General features: G+C 38.7%; 1 protein-coding gene across 2 annotated transcripts; it reads left to right on the top strand.

Annotated features, from left to right (window-relative positions):
• Window positions 1-441: 441 nt before the first annotated feature.
• Window positions 442-20,262, top strand: rac3.S (Rac family small GTPase 3 S homeolog). 2 transcript variants are annotated; one of them, XM_018237398.2, is made up of 7 exons: window positions 442-727; window positions 9,926-9,997; window positions 13,104-13,221; window positions 15,856-15,891; window positions 16,238-16,300; window positions 18,079-18,238; window positions 19,815-20,262. In XM_018237398.2, exons 1-7 carry the CDS (start codon window positions 693-695, stop codon window positions 19,943-19,945), a joined length of 615 nt encoding a protein of 204 aa, XP_018092887.1. In that variant the 5' UTR covers window positions 442-692; the 3' UTR covers window positions 19,946-20,262.
• The last annotated feature ends 1,149 nt before the right edge of the window (window positions 20,263-21,411 follow it).

Raw genomic sequence — 21,411 nt, 5'->3', positions numbered from 1 at the left:
TGGCAGCTACATTGCCGGTAAATTTGTAATACCGGCCTTGGCTGGTGTTTTACTGGCCGGGTGGCAACACTAAACACACCGACCAGATGGCAACCCTAGGGACAGGGCAACGATCCATTGTGCGGTGCTCAATTTCTCCTCCCTGCCTTCTATAGGAGATAGCCAGGGAGGAGAAATCGAGCGCCGCACGATGGATCTTCGCCCTGTCGCAATTCAACTTCATTAGCAAAACTGTAATAACTGGAAAAAAAAAACAAAACAGAAATATGTTCAAACTTTCATCTACCTGCCAAATTTTATAAAATGAATTAGGGCAACTACGCCGGGGGTCCCTCTTTTTATTTCCAAAATGTTTGGGAGGTACAGTATACAGAAAAGCTAAAGGGTGACGTCACCCAGTGCGCGCTTCCGAATACTGGGCGCGCCTCGGTCGCTCCCGCGGGCTATCGAGGCGAGGCCGGAAGTGACGCAGGCGATATCGCTTCCTGTTATCTCGCGGAGGAGTTGATTTTGTCGGGCGCTGGCTGCAGTATATTTTTCCTCATAGACGCTGAAGGGAGAGCAAAGGAGATAGAGCCGGTGCTAGCGAGGGAGAATTGTACTGGGTTACTGTAGCCCATTCGCGGCCTGGCTCATCCTCACAGCTTTCTTTATCTGTTTTTGCGCCCGGGGCTGCCGGGAGATTCGCTGCCATGCAGGCCATTAAATGTGTGGTGGTGGGAGACGGGTAAGTGACGTATTTCTATCGCTCATTCTTCCATTGGAATGGCTGGGGGACGTGTATCGCAATGTGTCTGGCCCGTAGGGATGGTTAATCTCCTGCTACGGGATTTTTAGTTTTCTGTCATGGCAGCCTCATAGCGCGCGCCTGCTGCTGGGGACTACTCGGCTCGCGGGGCATGTCGGGAGCTGTAGTTCACAGCATCCGATTACCTCTACAATGTTTGCGCTGGTCTCTGCTACAATATTCATTTGGAGTATTTGGGAATAGTTTGGATTTAGTGAAATGGGAGTGAATGTATCCAGTCTGCTGCCCTCCTGCAGTTTTCTGGATGTTGGAGCTGGAGGGCCTGCCACAAAAGTTCATGTTTGTCGTGTAGTGTAAATCTGTTACTTAAAGGCGTTGTTCACATTTAAACTGACTTTTACAATGATGTAGAGAGGGATATTCTGAGACAATTTGCCATTGGTTTTTTATTTGTAGTTTTTGAGTTATTTTTATTCAGCGGCTCTCCAGTTTGCAGTTTCTGCAGTCTGGTTGCTAGGGTCTAAATCCCCCAAGCAACCATGCATTGATTTGAATGAGACACTAGATTATGAATAGGAGAGAGGCTTAAATAGAAAGATGAGTAATACATGTGTAGCCTTACAGAGTATTTGTTTATAAATGGGGTCTGCGACCCCCATTTGAAAGCTGGAAAGAGTCAGAGGAAGAAGGGGAATAATGTATAAACTATAGTTAATGATGACCAAAGATGCTTAGAATTGTCCATTCTATAATATACTAAAAGTTAACCACCATTTTAAATTAAAGTACAAATAATGTGTAGAATTGATGCTATTTGGGCCTATACTCCTCTATCCTCCGTGGTCATTTTATTAATCTGTAGAAAAAGAAATGTATATTTATAATAAAAGCCACGAATATCCTGTAAATCATATCCTTATAAACGGTGAGTTCTGATGTCATTTCTGTCACGTGACTCACTGAAACTTGTGTATTAGAATAAAGTAACCCCTGTTGCAAACTATTATTATTAACATGTATTTATATAGCGCCAACATATTGCGTAGCACTGTAAAGTAAATGTGATTAACTATGAGGATATTAGAAGTTACCTCGGAGTTCCATGACCTGTATTAAAACACTCAGCCTTTGGTCAGTTAGAAACGGTGAGTTCTGATGTCATCAGTTATAAACGGTGAGTTCTGATGTCTTTGTCACATGACTCGCTGAAACTTGTGTATTATAATTAAGTACCCCCTGTTGCAAACTATGAGGATATTATAAGTTACCTTAGCCTTCGGCCTCGTGTTTTTATATGGTCATGAAACTCCTCGGTAACTTATAATATGCTTATATTTTACAAGAGGGGGTACTTTATTCACTATATAATGAGTCTAGAAACTGACCAGTGCTCTTCAGTATCTGGTTGATCAGCTCCAGGAGTAAATAGAGAGAGACACCATGAGTGATACCGTACAGATGTGCGGCCACCATTCCATTGTTTCATTTGTAACACCAGGAAGTGAAGCCCAGTTGCCAATCCTCTTCACTTCCTCATCTGCCCATGCACTGGCCCACTAGAGATTGTCTAACCCCCCTCCCCAGCATACTTACATAGAAAATTGTGCAAAACATGTAGGGGCTCATTTACATTCTTGGATTTCAGTGCCCTGAGGCTATAGCAACAGCATGGAACATGTTCTGCAATGATGCTTCCTGCTGTAAGGGAAGAAGAGTCCTCCTATCCCCGGGGCAATGTGTGTATCCTCCTCAGTAATCACAATAACAAGTGCCAAAATGTATTTGCCTTGTAATAGGCTCTGTTCAGCTGCAGCATTCTGTAGCATATGTGTGAATATGGTCAGCATAATTATAGTGTGTATAGAAAACGGATCCGCACACACACTGGTTAATGCAGTCGGGGAGTATCCCCTTTTATTCAGCCACCAAACATTCAACGTTTCGGGGAGGGGAACACCCACCCTTCATCAGCATTAGCTGATGAAGGGTGGGTGTTCCCCCCCCCCAAAACGTAATGCTGATGAAGGGTGGGTGTCTGCTGATGAAGGGTGGGTGTCCCCCCCCAAACGTTGAATGTTTGGTGGCTGAATGAAAGGGGATACTCCCCGATTGCATTAACCAGTGTGTGCGGATCCGTTTTCTATACACATTCGTTGCTAAGGGACCTGGCCGGGTCAACGGAAGAAACGCACCACCAGTTGCAGGATTGGTGAACTACAGGTGTGCGGTAGGAGAAATTACAGTATAATTATAGACCTGGTGATATTCCCCACTTCATGGTTAGATATGCAGTAGAAACCCCATTTTACATTTTCAGGGACATGAAAAAATGTTGTAAATACCAGGAAAATGTAAAATCAAGGAAATGTATTGTACATAATACAGGTATAGGACCTGTTATCCAGAATGCTTGGGTCCTGGGGTTTTCCAGATAAGGAGTCTTTCCGTGATTTGGATATTCATACCTTAAAGGGATACTGTCATGGAAAAACATGTTTTTTCCCCCAAAAAGCATCAGTTAATAGTGCTGCTCCAGCAGAATACTGCACTGAAATCCATTTCTCAAAAGAGCAAAAAGATTTTTTTTTATATTGAATTTTGAAATCTGACATGGGGCTAGACATATTGTCCGTTTCCCAGCGGCCCCAGTCATGTGACATGTATCCCTTTAAGTCTACTAGAAAACCATGTAAACATTAAATAAGCCCAATAGGCTGGGTTTGCTTCCAATAAGGATTGATTATATCTTAGTTGGGATCAAGTAGAAAATGCTGTTTTATTACTACAGAGTAAAAGGAAATTATTTTTAGAAATTTGGATTATGTGATTATAATGGAGTCTATGGCAGTAATATAGAAGCTTTGTAGATAATGGGTTTCCAGATAACAGATCCTATACCTGTATATAAGTGGGATGACAAAAATGATGTAAAATCAGGGGAAACTTAAAATCAGGGCATGTAAAATTGAGGTTTCAACGTATTCAAACAGCAGGGAGTTTTGCACGTCAAATCTTTCAGTTTGCAGATGTTCTTGTATGTATAAGAACACAGATCTGCTGTATGTTTGTGCTGTTATCTTTCTACTGACTAGGGTATCTTTGTCCTGGGCTTTGTTATGTGATTGACAGAGCAAATTTGCCGTTGAGAATATTATTGTATAGTCCCAGCATCAAATGAGGCATTCATGTAGTACAAAATGGTATTGTTGAATGTCTTTGCATCAGTTAAAATGTAGGGTACATGTACCAGAAATGCCTTGGTCACATGAATTTGCCTGCACCGAGCGTCTCCTAGGGTAGCACAAGTGGTAAACATGCATAGGATATTTTATTTTTTACCATTTTCCAAAATGGAAGTTTAAAGGGGAACTCCACAAAAACATAACTTAAGCATAATTTTAAGTAACTTTGCAATATACATCAATTAAAAGAATATGCAGACATTTCATGATTTTTAATGGTTTCTGACAGTTCCCTAAGCCCAGCCTCTTGCTCTCCTGCTGGTCTTTCTGACTACTTTGCTGAGCTGTCTGACTACTGTTACTTTGTATCAACAGCCAACTGTCCTCAGCCTGCATCCTCCAAACCCCACAATTCCCTGCACACGTGATTTCAATAAGGAAAGGAACATCCCAGTGCAATGCATTGTGGGTTATGTAGTTCCTGCATTCTGTATGTAAGCTGTGGAGAAGTTGTCAAAATTTATAATATCAGTGTTTAGTCCCTCCTTCCCTGCCAGGATTTCAAATGATGAACTGTTAAACAGCTGGATTTCAGCATATAAAAAGGCATTTATTTATACTTTTTAAAGAAACGGGTAACTGTGATGGCTATATTAGGGGTTTCTGTGTTATGTGGGCCTCTTTATTATATTTTGGTTTGGGACCAAACCAAAGGTGCGGGCACCTTTGGTTGGGGATAACATTTTTACCCAACAGGTGCGCAAGTGTTCTTGTCTCTAGTGTTTCAGTCTGGCAGCTCAGTGATCCAGGAGCATCTGAACTGTTACAATTTTCTACATTTAATTGATACATTTCTCAGCAGTATCTGTGGAATATTAGCAACTATTGTATCAGTTCTAACAGCTGCGGTAATGAAACTTGACACTTCTATATTAGAAAACCAGTCACAAATAGAAAGTAATTGGAAAAGGTCTTTATTCAGTTTAGTTGGTTTCAGGCGGTTCACCAGAAATAAATTGTTTGTAGGCGAACCACCCCTTTAAATCGTTATTCAGTGTTATAAACGTGACTCCATCTGGAATTCTGCCACACTTATTGCATGACCATCACTCTGCGCTCCACTTGGCACCATAGCGCTTCTATTTGATAGTTATGGAATAGAAGGTGGCAGAGAGTTACAGATCACTCTTGTGGCACATTAGGGGCTATTTTAAAATGCCATATCAATCATTCAGACTATTAAGGACAAAGCAGATACAAGCATCAGTTTTCCCAGTTGCACAATTAAAATGCAGTGCGGTTTCTTCACAATTGCTTTGCTCCCCTGTGATTTTTACACGTGAGCAATAGGAATGCCTTTCACATATATAATGTATAAGCCTGATGAGAATTTGCCTGAATCACTTTGCAATCCTGATATGCTGCTCTAAATGGCGCAGCGATTTACTGTAATAGCCGTCCCATGTTAAATGCTGACGGGCAACTTGTTTTTTTTTTTTTTTTACCATTTACTGTACTTGCAGTAGGTGCATGGTTATGTTTAACATGATACAGAGGGATGTCAACCCCTAGTATACTTTGTGTACTTTTTTCTTAGGTAGGTTACCCTGTCTTGTGCTGCGCATACAGTCATCTCCTGTGTTGTACAGTTATGGGACCTGTTATCCAGAATGCTGGGGTATTCCAGATAAAGGATCTTTCTGTAAATCTGATCTTCATGTTAAAAAATCATTTAAACATTTACAATTATTTTTTTGCCTTCAATAAGGATTAACCATATCTTAGTTTGGACTAAGTACACGGTATTGTTTTATTATTACAAAGAAAAAAGAAAAACTTTTTAAAAATTTCAAATATTTTGATAAAATGGAGTATACGGGAGACAACCTTCCTATAATTCGATACTTTCTGGATAACCGGTTTCTGGATGATGGATCCCACACCTGTATTTAAGTATTCCCCAGTGCGGCCAGGTCTAGTGAATTTAATTGAATTTACTGTACCTTATTGTTTTTGTAGGGGGAATGCTTAAGGTAGACCATTAAAGAGAGAGTTTAATGGATTGTGCCTAAATCCTTTGCCTGCACTCTGATGGATTTGTTGCAGTTGGAAGTATAAATGTGTTTGGAGGTAATAAGGCCTTTGCAGGAAGTAATATATCTGAAATCTGTGCAGTGGCGCGTACTATTTGGTCACATGGCAGATTCGGGGGGGATTTGTGGATAGGCGGCAAATCTCTTCTAAACGGCGACTAATCTCCCTGATCTGCCTTCCGCCGGCTAAAATGAAAATCGTCTGGGGGCAGGCACTCTGAGCTCTTCGTCTTCCGAAGTCACCCGAATGTTTCCTCCTGAGGCAGTTATGGGCAAGTTTGGAAAACGAAGCGCTCAGAGTGCCTGCCCCCAGTCCATTTACATTTTAGCTGGCGGAAGCAGACCGGGGAGATTAGTTGCCGCAAAGAAGAGGAGATTTGTCATCTGGCGACTAATCTCCGTAGTCTATTCGTGCTCTATTCAGGCAGCATAATTTTAATTCTCTCCAGCTGATAGAACAATAAAGGTTATATCAAATAAATCTATATATTTGTGTGTGAGTTCATATATAATATTATGTTCAAATTAATGATTGTAACCTCTTTTGTCCGTAAACACATTCAAAGTAACTGTTTGTTGCTGCCTGAGCATATCTTTGTTTTGTTATATGAACAACATAACATGCTAATATATTATCTTTCTCTGATAAGGATGGAGGACTATTCTTAACCCACTAATAGCTAATTTTTTCCTGCGCAATAGAAGATCATTATAGAATCTGTTTTAGCTCAGCCATTTTCTTCCTGTTAGATTTTTTCAGTCTGTTTCTCTGGAGAATATGTGCTGTGCTGGAAGTCTAAATTCCACTGCAAAATGCTACAGCTGGGTTATACGGCGCTGAAGAAATGCAGCTGAGCAGCTCACTTTGTTCTAATGACATTGTAGTTTATATAGTGAATAAAGTACCCCCTCTTGTAAAATATAAGGATATTATAAGTTACTGAGGAGTTTCAGGACCATATAAAAACACGAGGCCGAAGGCCGAGTGGTTTTTATACAGGTCATGGAACTCCGAGGTAACTTATAATATCCTTATATCTTGCAACTGGGTGTACTTTATTTATTATAATACACAAATTTCAGCGCGTCACGTGACAGAAATGACATCAGAACTCACGGTTTATAACTGATGACATGAGAACTCACCGTTTATAAGGATAGAATTTACAAGATATTCATAGCTTCTGTGTATTATATAAGGCCATGTCATCTGCAGGCTGTATATTTGACATCAGCTAAAACTCACCCTCCTATAGATGTTTGACTACATGAGAATATTCATTTTAACTTTGTACTTATACTTTGTACTCATTTACTTACTTATTATCAGATTCTCCTGGAGAATACAAGTTAAAGGAGTAATATAACTAGTTTTCCTAATAATAAAGGTTATTTGCCTTTTTAAACATGGGGAAAAAAAACAATGATGTAATCTATATTATAAAGTTATACTTTGTCCTCACAGCCAAGTTCTCAATGAATACACAGTATTCAGAATTAGACCAGTGGAGAATTGTCAACAATTAAAATGATTTCATTTAGAAATAGCTACGCTATGCTACTCTAGGCTTGAAGGTGGTATTCGTGTTTGTTTGAGATGGAAGGGGCTAATTAAAGGACCAGTAACGTCTTTTTTTTTTTTTTTTTTTTAAATAGTTTGTATAGAACGAAAAAAACCCGCAAAGCCATATGTAACTTTAAAATCGTCTTTATTAAAAATTAACTTATCAAAACTCCGCTTGCGCTCCTCTTCAGAAAAGCCGACAGGGCGTCGATCCATAGTGCGGCCCTCGATTTCTCCACTCTGGCTATCTCCTATAGAAGGCAGGGAGGAGAAATCGAGCGTCACATGATGGATCGTCGCCCTGTTGCCTTTTCAGAAGAGGAGTGCAAGCGAAGTTTCGGTAAGTTATGTTTTAACAAAGACTTTGCGATTTTAAAGTCGCATATGTCTTGGTGGTTTTTTTTTCCATTCTATACAAACAATTTAAAAATTAACTAGGCACCCTCCATTAGGACCATGTTTTGGAGGCTGAAAGATTAGGATATTGTTTTTTCTTTTCATAACTTTGTTTGTGGAAAGATTTTTCACTCCAACTGAACTCTCCATGTTTTGCTACTGAAACAATTTCTAGTTTGAAGACCTGCAGCATCACAATAAAAAAAACAAAACCCCTCCATAGACTAGAATGAAAGTGTCCGATTAGTATCGCTCAAATTATGTGGCAGTGAAACGTAAATTATACTTTCTCTAATCTTTGTGTATTGTTTATGGGCGCAAATAAATAGATTGTATATTGGTAAATCCCTTTAATCTCTGTGATCTGTAGAATGTCACCTGTTATTTATAAAAACAAAACTGACATTGTACAAACATGGAACATATGAGATGAACCTGAAAGGCATGTATAGGATCATATTACTCCGACACGAGCCATTCCTTATTTTCCTATTTTAAAAGGAAGTACATTTTTAAGTGTAAAGGAAAATTTTGTTATGTATTGTAAACATTTCAGGGGGTTTCTCTGTTCAATTACAGGACAGAATGTATTAATAAAAGAGAATTTATTCAACCTTAATATGTAACATATTTAGCTGGCTTCACGTGTGCAGGTCTAGAAATGGCCACATGCATGAATGGCTAAGGATTTCAAATTGTCTCACCGTTTGCCAGGTCAATGACCCCATACATTTGCCATGTCTGATATTGGTTTGACTTTCTCACTTAGCTAGTTGACTGTGATGTTATTGCCTCAAACATTATTCTGTCCCATTGCTTGATATAAGGGACCACACACATGGACTAAAAATCATCATAATAATAATTGGTCCTGTGTGTTTGAATGCAAAGTGTGACAAGGAACTTATCCAAAACTATTTAAGAACCAATTTTACACTTTATTTCTGTTAAATTTATATTCTGTATGTAGACATTTTATGTATGTAGACATTTTACTATTTTCAAGGGAATCACGGTGACCCACAATATGCAGATCAGGAACCTATTTTTGGATCCCTACCAGTAGATTAAAGTGGAACTATCGCAAAAATGAAAGTTAAATATAAGCTTCATCATACTAAAATAAGAAGCTTTCTAAATACAATCAATTAAGTATTCTGCATCGTTTCTGAAATAATCAAGTTTATGTTCACTTTCCCTCTCTCAGCATCTGTTTCTCTTCATTCTGTCTGCATGTAGGAGTTGGGTGTCAGATATTCATCGACGGTTAGATACAATATATCTTATAGGGGGCTCCTTTCCTAGCAGATGTATTAGAGCTCACTCAAAATCATAATTCCAGTATAAACAAAATCTAACAAAATAGCGCCCTTTGCACAAATTCTGCATGTAGAGAGACATGTCTGGTGCTTTTAATGGAGTGAGCTCTGATACATCTTCTAGGCAAAATGAGCCCCCCTATAAGATATATTGGATCTAACTGTTGAATATCTGACACTCCTGCATGAAGACAGGGTGAAGAGAAACAGGGAGATTAGTCGCCCCGACAAATTTTCTCTTCCTCGGGGCGACAATCTCCCTGAACTGTCTTCTCTTCCCCCCCCCCAGCTAGAATGAAAAACCGCCAGTGGGATGGCACTCGCGGCGCTTCGTCTTCCGAAGTTGGGGGAGGGGAGATTGTCGCCCCGAAGAAGAAAATTGTAGCTGTGGCGACTAATCTCCCCGAATCTGCCCATGTGCCCTTACCCTTAAATCTTTCTCACTAAAGTCTTATTTCAGAGAGGAGGTTTAGTTGTGTTGGATACTTGGTTGGTATTGCCACTGTACTGCAAAAGCAGCCCCAGGCTAAACAAATTATATTATATATCTGGTTATCTGAATGTTAAAAGAGCAGCAAAAAGAGGCAACTGAATAATAAATGTTTTATTTTTTCCCCCTATAGGGCTGTAGGTAAAACATGCTTGCTGATCAGTTACACTACCAATGCTTTTCCTGGGGAATACATCCCAACTGTGTAAGTATCAATTTGCAATTCTTCATTTTAAATGCACGACTCTTTATATTTAATGTTTTCCTTTTAGCCAAGGTAGTTATTTTCTTGCTCTGATAGCATGTCAGCACTTGCATTCAGCAGTTTTTACAGTACGCTGGTATGCAAGGTTGTCGGCATGACCAAACAGATTCTTGCTCTCATAACTACATTAGATTTGGGCAATGAGGTATTGCTGAATAAAGGTGCTACTGCAATATAGGCACGTGTACATGCCTGAAATCAGAAACCACCCCAATTTCTCCACAGTGATGCTACCTTTTTATTTGCTTCTGGATCATTTCTTTTTTTATGTAGTTCATAATGGGGCGGAGCGGTGCTACAGGACAACCAAATTATTTTATTGGGTTGAAGGCAAAGTAAAAACGGTTGTCTGGAGGGAAAGCGACATTGTGCAGTTAGGGATTAGTCACAGCAAGTGGGACTAGGTATCTCCAGGGGTCCCCAAATCACTCTTTTTCTTTATACAAATGAATAAAGAAAATTGGTGTGTGTGTGTGTGTGTGGGCCTGTTCCTGGAATTGAATGAAAAAGCAAAGTCTTAAAGAATGATAATAATATTAAGGTCTCATCAAAAAGACCCCCAGTCCAAGGCTAACCAAAATTCAAAAATTACAATATAGATTAGAGGAGACCCAAAAGTATTAATGCAGTAGCCAAAAAAAAAAATCTTTAGAAGGACACGTACAGCCTAACGAGTTTCGTGCCGAATTAAGTGCCCATTTGGCATGAAACGTGTTAGGCTGTACATGTCCTAATAAAGATTTTTTTTTACGTTTATAATTATTTTGGCTACTGCAGTACTACTATTGGGTCTCCTCTAATCTATATGGTAATTTAAGCAGTTTTATTTTTAGAGCCCTTTATGTGGGATGGTGTAGCTGACAGCAGGGAAAGTGTGCATGGGTGCTGAGCGCTGCTCTTTGTGTACATTTATGTTCATGCACTTATTGTCAAAGGGTTAGTAGTATATTCATATATTACCAATTTAAGCATAATGAATGCAGTGTATTTCAGGCTTGAAGCTCTCTTTCTTGCAGCCTGATGCTCTGTGCTGTGGAAGGTTGTGACATGAACATCCAGGCAGAATTCCCAGATTGAGTCTCTGGGGCATGACTCGTTTCAGTCATGTGGGTGTGTCTTAAATTATCCACATTTGCATCTTGGAGAGGCCTTTCCTATCCACACACTGGTTACAAAGCACCACAGACCTCTTCCCTCTGCATTTTTGCCTTTTTTAAATAGTGCTACATTCCACAGTATAAAACATTTCCATCTGTTAAACACAGATTATTGAAACATCTGATTGCTCAAGGTGTATGCTTCCATTAAAATAACAGACAGTAACAGAATGGGCTTTGTCATTCCTGGGTGATGTGGGGCAGAAGGCATTTTACCCAAATTACACATAATCTAGCCAAGTGCTTTACATGTGGTGATCCCAATTCTTCTACGTTAAAGCACCAGTAGCATCAACATTTCTTTAAAAAATATTCGCTTGTATTCCACGAATAAAAAAAAAAAAAAAACACGACACAAAGGCGACAGGGCGACGATCCATCTTGCGGCGCTCTATTTCTCCTCCCTGGCTATCTCCTATAAAGAAGGCAGTGAGGAGAAATCGAGCGCCGCAAAATGGATCACCCGATCACCTTTTCTGAAGAGTAGCGCAAGCGGAGATTCGGTAAGTTATTTCTAAATAAAGACTTTGAGATTTTAAAGTTTAATATGTGTTGGTGTTTTCTTATCGTAGTATATTTTGATATTACTGTTCCTTTAAAAGGAATTTATTTCAGGTGTTTTGTCACCCAAAAGGATAGGCAATTGCCCGTGGAAGACCTCTCGCTATGTGTGTTGCTTAAAGAGGGTGTAAGGGCAAATAAATAAAATCCCATTTTTGCTTTCTTTAATGAAAAATAAACTATCTCCAATATACTCGAATTAAAAAAATGTGTACTGTTTTTTATAATAAATCAGACTATGCAGTGAAATTCCCTTTATTTACTTGCTCTGACTGCTGTGGATAGGAACTTCAGACGGTCCCTAACTGCTGTGCAACTGTGCAGAACTCAAGCAGCTTTGTTTGTTTGAGAATTTACCAACTGTGTAGAGAGTTGTATTGAATTCTATTTTGCCTTTACATCCCCTTTAATGTTTCCAACTCCAGCTGCAGGGACAAAGATCATGGAGCCAGATTTAAACAGATAAACTGGGATTGTCATTGAAGGATTATTTTGCTGCAGCCACTGGTTCTGCATAGTTGGAGAAAGTTTGTATTAAACAATACAAAAACTATAAAATCCACATTAGATTACATGACAATACAGGACCCAGTGCAGTTTATTATTAATCAGTCTTGCTTTATCTGCTTCTATGGCAGATATTATTTGACTTGTTGTGTTGTGCTGATCATTTATGATGATCCCTAAGGAGCCCAGACCACACTGAGCACGTGCATGTTCTTGGTCTTGCAAAGATGTTTAACAGCTTTAAATTCCTAAAATTGTTCCAATTAATCTAGATGTCCCCTGAATGCTTCAAATTCCTCAGTGGAGGATGTTTGAAAGGGAGTATCCTAAATACCCTTTTAGTTAGTTTAAAGAGACTACTGATATAAATGCCCCCATAAAATGTATTGGCAGTAGGTGTATAGCTGCTCAGTATCTGTCCCTACACAGTGAGCTTAAAGGATAATCCGTTAATTAGCATTAAGCGTTCACTTACCTTCCCTTAAATGGCCATTTAGAAGGAGGGCATTTGCTAATGGGCACTTTCTTTTCCTTCTTTCAGTACCTGGGAAACTGGGAATGAGAATACATTCTTATGTAACACAACCTGTATGGGGCCTGTAGAGGCTTTTGGTTTAATAATTCAAACTTGATCGTTATAGTATTTTTCTAAGCACTGCAAATACCTATTTTTTTTTTTTCGCTTCCTCGTTTTCTATGTAGAAAATAAACAAAGGGAAACGTCCTTTGTTCCGTCTGCTTAGAAATAAAAAGAGAGACTGCAACAGTCTCATGTTACTGCTCAGATGAAAACCATGCTTTCCTTGCTTTCTTAATTCTAGATTCGACAACTATTCCGCCAATGTTATGGTGGATGGAAAGCCAGTTAATTTGGGCTTGTGGGATACAGCTGGACAGGAGGACTACGACAGATTGCGTCCGTTGTCTTACCCTCAAACGGTAAATACCTGATTTGTTATTACTTACAACCTTCCCTCCTGGACCTCCTGAATTATTATTAGCTGTATTTAAAAAATCCCTTTATATGGTAAAATTCTGGAAATTTCCTATTGCCAGAGTCTTGGAGGCACATTTATCAAAGGCCGAATTTCAAATTCATGTGAGTTTTTAAAAACTCCCCCTAAACTCCCATACATTCAACCATTCAAAGAGCCGACCGATATCGGCAGACTACTTGAATATCGGTCGTTCGGGCTGGACGGAAAATTTTGATCGGGTGCCTTTGAAGGCACCCAAACATCGTCCATTGTTAGTGCTGAATCGTCAGATACAGGTAGAATTCTATTGTTTCTACCTGTATATCTGACTATTCAGCTCTACACGTGTCTATTGAAATGAACAATCTTTCTTGGAGATAGCATCGAAATGCTATCTCCCATATCTGTAGATGTATTAATTGGGATGAAAGCAGATGTTTTAAGGTGGACATACCCATGCCTATAAAATTGTAAGAAATTTTGTGTGGTTTTCAACATGTCTATGGCATACATTTAGGGGCAGATTTATCAAAATGTGAGATTACAACTCACCAGAAAAAAAACTTGCTCGCTTTCTATTCGTTCCTATTGAGTTTTTAAATGCATGTTGTCCTAAACTCTAATATAGTTTAAACAAATAAGCTGCTGCGTAGAAATAAGGACAGCCATTCAGGTTTCAGTAGGGCTATAGGGCACTTATTTGCATTAGAGAAAACTTAATGGGATACGGTCATAGGAAAACATGTTCTTTTCAAAATGCATCAGTTAATAGTGCTACTTCAGCAGAGTTCTGCACTGAAACCCGTTATGCAAAGAACTGTTTGCTCTTTTGAAAATTTAATTTTGAAATCTGATATGTGGGTAGAAATTTTGTCAGTTTCCCAGGTGCCCCCAGTCATGTGACTTGTTCTCTGATAAACTTCAGTCACTCTTTAATGCTGTACTGCAAGTTGGAGTGATATCACCCTTCGCCTCCCCAGCAGCCGAACTGCAGGTTGCAGGTCCCACTGCAACTCTTTCAGTTACATTGAAACAACAGGAGAAACAAAAGCCTGCCAGAAAGCAGTTCCATCCTAAAGTGCTGGCTCTTTCTGAAAGCACATGCACAAGCAAAATGACCTGAGATGGCGCCTACACACCAATATTACAACTAAAAAAATACACTTGTTGGTTTAGGAATGAAATTGTATATGGAAGAGTGAATTTTTTGCAGTGTGATTTAGAAATAAAAACTACAGCATAAAAATCATGACCGAATACCTTTAAAGTGGACCTGTCACCCAGACATAAAAATCTGTATAATAAAAGTCCTTTTCAAATTAAACATGAAATCCAAATTATTTTTTATTATTATTATTATTAAAGCATTCATAGCTGGTGTAAATGCATCTAAAAGTCTCAGCTGTCAATCAAATATTTCTGCCCCTCCTCTATACCGTAGGTATTGAGTCGGGGCAGACAACTACTTTCACTTTCCATTCATCACTTACTAGATGTCACTGCCCTCCCCACATTCCCCCTCTCTCAACCATTTAATTGTGTAACCAGTGCATGGGGCTGGACATCTGGTCCCCCATTCTGGTGCACAAACAAGATTCTGAGATGATACAAGGCTTTTCTTAAAGGAACAGTAACACCAAAAACTAAAAGTGTTTTAAAGTAATGAAAATATCATGTAGTGTTGCCCTGCACTGGTAAAACTGATCTGTTTGCTTCAGAAACTCTACTATAGTTCATATAAACAAGCTGCTGAGTAGCAATGGCAGAAATTGAAAAACGGCTAAATGGCACAGGATAAATAATGGATAACAGATAACATTATGTTCTACAGAGGCTATCTGCTTTGTAACTTGAGCCCTTTCTCCTTTGAACAGCTGCCCACATGGCTACGCAGCAGCTTATTTATATAAACTATAGTAGTGTTTCTGAAGCAAACACAGCAGTTTTACTAGTGCAGGGCAACACTGCATTATATTTTTATTACTTTAAAACAATTTCATTTTTTGATGTTACTGGTCCTTTAATAACAGTGTCCACAAAATGGCTCCTGCCTGCTTGTTATAATTATTAATTCCTAGACAGAAGGAAACGAGATTCAAATCATGTATACAGTTTAATTAAAGTTCATTTTGCTTGACTAACGTGACAAAATAGGATTTGAAACAATTTTTTTAGAGTGACATGTTCCCTTTAAGCTTTTGAATGCAGATGAAAGGGTTGAAATGCTTTTCATGAATTGCTAAACACTTGAAGGATGACCATTTTTCATAAGCTAGGACTGCCTATTATTTTCAATCCAGCTCTACTAATAGACGTAAGTTCATTCCATTATGATCCTTTAATGGAAAATCTTTTAGGACAGTTCTGTAGCAAAGGCATCCAGAGAACCCGCACTGTTGGGCTGGGATAGTTCTGCACTTGTAGCTTTGAGACCGCTCATCTGAGTTATGGTTTTGTTTTAGCTTTATAACATAATCTTGTTGATTATTCTGTGTATGAAAGTTCATTTTTTTTTTTTCATACAATGTTCAGAAACTTACAGAAAATAAGCCTTGTAGACTAAAATCTGCATTTGAACCTAAATATTTTCTGTTAGGCCCTTAGCCCGAGCCCCAAAGCCTCCAATGTTTCGGTGAGTTTGTTAAATCCCCTTTCGCTAGCTGAGTGGGTGGCATATTCTCAGCAAATGCAAAGCACCTTCTGTTGGTGTGGGCTGTAATTGGAACAAAACTCGTTTCCCTTGCATGCGGCGCACAATTAATGCTTAAATGTCACCTTGATCTCCATAACACCCTGATTGGGGGTAAAAAAATAAATAAATTAAAAACATAAATTGATTTTATTTTAATGTTCTCTCCTTTTTTTTTTATTTTTTTTACTCTCTTGTTCTTTGTTATTTATGTATGTCTCTCTTGTTATGCAGGGAAAGGGCCAAATCTGCAGTTTTTTAAAGTTTTTTTTTTTTTTTTGTTTTTCAGGATGTATTCTTAATTTGCTTTTCACTGGTCAGCCCAGCGTCATTTGAAAATGTTCGTGCTAAGGTAAGTGTTGGTTCTGAAATGCTGCATATTAATATCACATGAAGTGGGAAGGGGATGTATTAAAGGGTTGATTTACCTTCGAACAACTAGTTTTCAGATAGATCACCATGAAACAACCACTTTTTCCAATTACTTTCTATTTTCTATGTGTCACCGTTTTTCTAATATTGAAGTGAAAAGTGTAGTTTTTCGCCTTCTAAAGCAGCTCTGGGAGGGGGGGTCGCCGACCCCATAAACTGTTCCAAATTGATACATTTCTTATCATAGTCCCTGCTGAGCAGAATCCATGCGTTTCATTACCGGCAGCTGTTAGAATTGATACAATAGTTGCTAATACTCCAGATATGCTGCTGAGAAATGTATCCACTAAATGTTGCAAAACTGTAACAGTTCTGAAAACAACTGAACTGAAAAAAGTGTTTGGTAGGTGAACAACCCCTTTAAAGGAAAACCATACCCCCCCCACCCCCAACAATACATTGCATAAAACAGCTCGTGTAAAACCCTGCTTCATGTAAATAAACTATTTTCATAATATACTTTTTAGTATTATGTGCCATTGGGTAATCCTAAATAGAAAATTGCCATTTTAAAAATAAGGGCCACCCCCTGGGATTGTAGGATTCACTGTGCACACAAACAAACTATACTTGTTAGGTCACATGAGCCAATTAACAGACAGAGTTGTGTCTTTTGCTTCCACACTTCTTCCTTTTACAGTTAGAGCTGCAGTATTTCTGGTCAGGTGATCTCTGAGGCAGCACACAGACCATCACTAAATGGTGGCTCAAGGCAAGAGATGTAAAAAGATTTACTTAAATATATAGACCAGTTTGATAAGATTCTTTAATATGCCACTTAATTTGATATAAACTAACCGTTGCTTAAGACAGTGACATAAATCCACAGGGGCTGCTACCATTCATTAATGTTACCAGTGCACTGACCTACATACACATTGTCCAAAACAAAGACTCTGGGTGTAAGAGGCTGCCTTTTGTTACTTTCTAGGGTCTAATCTTTGTGCCATTGGGTGGTGTTGGCGTAGATCATTTTACAGCAAAGATGTTTACAAGGGGAACCATCAGAAAACTAAGATTTTAATATTAACTTATTCATACTGAAATAAGAAACTTTCTAAATACAGTCCATTAAAAATTCTGTACCATTTCTGAAATAATCAAGTTTATCTTCACTATTCCTCTCAGCATCTGTTTCTCTTCATTCTCTCTTCATGCAGGAGGAGTTGGGTGTCCTTTTGCCTAGAAGATGTATTGGAGCTCACTCTATTATAACCAGCAGACATCATGTCTCTCTACATGCGGAATGTGTGCAAAATGCAGTTTTTGTTTGTACTGGAATCCGTTATTAGAGTGAGCTCTAATACATCTGCTAGCAAAGGATCTATAAGATATATTGGATCTAACTGTCAATGAATATCTGACACCCAACTGCTGCATGAAGACAGAATGAAGAGAAACAGATGCTGAGAGAGGAATAGTGAAGATGAACTTGATTATTTAATAAACCATACAGAATTTTTAATTGATTGCATTTAGAAAATGTTTTGCTATGGTTCCCCTTTAAATGGGCAGAACAGGGTTACCCCTGCGTCCGGCAAGTAAACGCATGGGTTACCCATATTTTGCATTCAACCTGTGTACTGCAGTTGAGTTCTCATTTGACATTACAGCACTAACCTGTTTAAAAATCCAACTGGCTCCCTTAACGTTTTGGTGCTTATACATTTGGTGTAAATGTTTGTGTTTTCTGTGCAGTGGTACCCAGAAGTGCGACACCATTGTCCCAACACTCCCATTATCCTTGTGGGCACCAAACTGGATCTGAGAGATGATAAAGACACTATTGAGAAGTTGAAAGAAAAGAAACTCACACCAATCACCTACCCTCAGGGACTTGCCATGGCAAAAGAGATTGGTAAGATCTGCGTCTTGGCATATTGGTTTTGGTTTGTGCCTTTTTTTGGCAGAAAATTACCTTTTTTTCCAAAGAAGGCTGATGCATCGTATTTGTATCATTTTAGAGCTGAATAAGGTTATCTGCTAAAGCATTTTTTTTATCCATCGCCATAGTAAGTCCATTTAAAGATGAAGGAAAGGCTAAAATTAAAGGGGTTGTTCACCTTGAAGATAACTTTTAGTATGATGTAGAGAGTTATATTCTGAGACCATTTGCAATTGGTTTTCATTTTCTATTGAAGGTTTTTGAGTTATTTAGCTTTTTATTCAACAGCTTTTCAATTTGCATTATAAACAATCTGGTAGCTAGGGTCCAAATTACCATAGCAACCATGCATTGATTTGAATAAGAGACTGGAATAGGAGAGGAGCTTACTAGAAAGATAAGAAATAAAAAGTAACTATAACAATACATGTGTAGCCTTACAGAGCATTTGCTTTTTAGATGGGTCAGCAACGCCCATTTGAAAGCAAAGAGTCAGAAGAAAAAGGGAAATAATTATCAAACTATAAAAAATGGAAAAGTTGCTTAGAATTTGCCATACTGTTACATACTAGTTACCTTAAAGGTGAACCACACCTTTAAGTAAGCTTTATCAGAAAGTTCTATATAAATACACCAGTCAACCCTCAAAGTAATGCTGCTCTGAGTCCTCTGTCAAAAGAAACACTGCATTTCATTCTCCTATTATTGTTTACACATGGGCTTCTGTATCGGACTTCCTGTTTCAGCTTAAAGGAAAACTATACCCCCCGAACAATGTAGGTCTCTATAAAAAGATATAGTATAAAACAGCTCATATGTAAAACCCTGCTTCGTGTAAATAAACCATTTTCATAATAATATACTTTTCTAGTAGTATGTGCCATTGGGTAATCATAAATAAAAATTGCCATTTTAAAAAAATAAGGGCCGCCCCCTGGGATCGTAGGATTCACTGTGCACACAAACATACCAACAAACCATACTTGTTAGGTCACATGAGCCAATTAACAGACAGAGTTGTGTCTTTTGCTTCCACACTTCTTCCTGTTACAGTTAGAGCTGCAGTATTTCTGGTCAGGTGATCTCTGAGGCAGCACACAGACCATCACTAAATGGTGGTTCAAGGCAAGAGATGTAAAAGGGCAAGATTTACTTAAATATATAGACCAGTTTGATAAGATTCTTTAATATACCACTATAATATGATGTAAACTATCTGTTGCTGAAGTGTTCATTTTGGGGGTATCATTTTCCTTTAGACTTCCAGGGCTTGAGCATGCTCAGTTTGCTCCTGCTCCCCCTCCCCTCCCTGCTGTAATCTGAGCCCAGAGCTATGAGTGAGCAGGGAGAGACTCAGGCAGTGATGTCACAACAAGCTAATATGGCAGCTGCTATCCTAAACAATCAGGGAGAGCTTCTAGAGCTGTTTACTTGGGTATGGTAAAGCATTCTGCAGAATACATATAGTTTATCACTTGCACTAATCTTTTGGCAATAAACTGCTTCAGTAGCTTTCCTTTAACAAGTCACGTGATCTGTCTTTCTACAGGTGCTGTAAAATACTTGGAATGCTCTGCCCTTACACAGCGAGGGCTGAAGACTGTGTTTGACGAAGCAATCCGAGCAGTCCTGTGCCCACCTCCCGTTAAGAAGCGAAGGAGAAAATGTCTGCTCTTGTAAAAACTCCCACATGCCATCTTCTATCCCTCTCAAGTCTGTAGGCTCAGATGGGATCAGTGACTCAAATGCCAATTCCCCTCCCTATTTGTGATAATTCATTTATTGCCTATAAATATAATCTTGAATTTCAGCCATTTTCCCCTAGTTCCTATTAGTGGCATACATTTCCCCAAGTCCCTTTAAATCCTGAATAGATGCTCCGTACTCTAGGCCTTATTCACAGTAAATTATCTTCTTTTTTTTTTTTTCTGCTGTAACTAATCAATTGTTGCCAAATGTTTAATCAACTCATTAATACTTATAACATGAGCCATCAACAAAAGTAACGTTTTTTTTTTTTCTTGGGAGGGGGGGGGGAGATGTACCTTTTGGATATAAAGCAGTACGGTGTTTACTGCTTATATAAAATCCTTTATTCTCCTTAATTTACTGTATTGCATTGTAAATCAGTGGCTCTTTAGAGATGTTTAGAACACAGTGTATTCCCTTACTGCTTGGGGGGGGATATCCTTATTCGGTTTAAGGCTACTAATCTACTCTTCTGGCTACAAACTAGGGATGCATTGAATCCACTATTTGGGATTTGGCTGAACCCCCGAATCCTTGGTGAAAGATTCGGCCGAATACCGAAATTAATCATAATTTTCATATGCAAATTAGGGTCAGGAAAGGAAAAAGTGGAAAAATCCTTCTTTTGTGACGAAAAGTTGTGATTTCCCTACCCGCCCCTAATTTACATATGCAAATTAGGGTCAGAAAAAGTGGAGAAATCCTTCTTTTGTAAAGAAAAGTTGTGATTTCCCTACCGGCCCTAATTTACATTATGGATTAAATTAGGATTCGGTTTGGCCGGGCAGAAGGATTCGGCCGAATCCCGAACCGAATCCTGGATTCGGTGATTCCCTACTACAAACTGTATTATGATGGAAATGTAACCATAGGTTTTGGGGTTTACTAGTGGAAATAAGCAACAGTATTTGAACACAACAGCTACTGGTTGAACATCAGCTATATAATCTTATGGAGGCAGTAAGAAGGGTTGCTATAGGTAAGTATTTGATTTCTGTTGTTGTTTGGGTTTTCCTTTACTCATAGGGCATTTGTTTGAACCGTTTTGTTGCTGGGGGTGACCAAAACATCTTCGATAAATCCATCCAGCTTTGGACTAATGGTTCACGGGGTGTGACGGCCACTGGAATTTGGTTGAAAACAGTGACAGTCCTAACCACCTCTTGTCTAGATCACATGTAGCAGTGACCTCTGCTCAAAGGGGTGGTTCACTATTGAGAACTTTTAGTATGCTGTAGAGAATGATATTCTGCGATAATTTGCAATTTTTCATTTTTTTTTATTATTGAAGGTTTTTGAGTTACAGTATTTAGCTTTTTATTCAGCATATCTTCAATTTGCATTTTAAGCAATCTGGTAACTAGGGTCCAAAATACCCTAGCAACCATGCATTGATT

The sequence above is a fragment of the Xenopus laevis genome, chromosome 9_10S (assembly GCF_017654675.1).
Source record: "Xenopus laevis strain J_2021 chromosome 9_10S, Xenopus_laevis_v10.1, whole genome shotgun sequence".
NCBI lineage: Eukaryota > Metazoa > Chordata > Amphibia > Anura > Pipidae > Xenopus > Xenopus laevis.
This window is presented reverse-complemented; position numbering and strand designations above follow the sequence as displayed.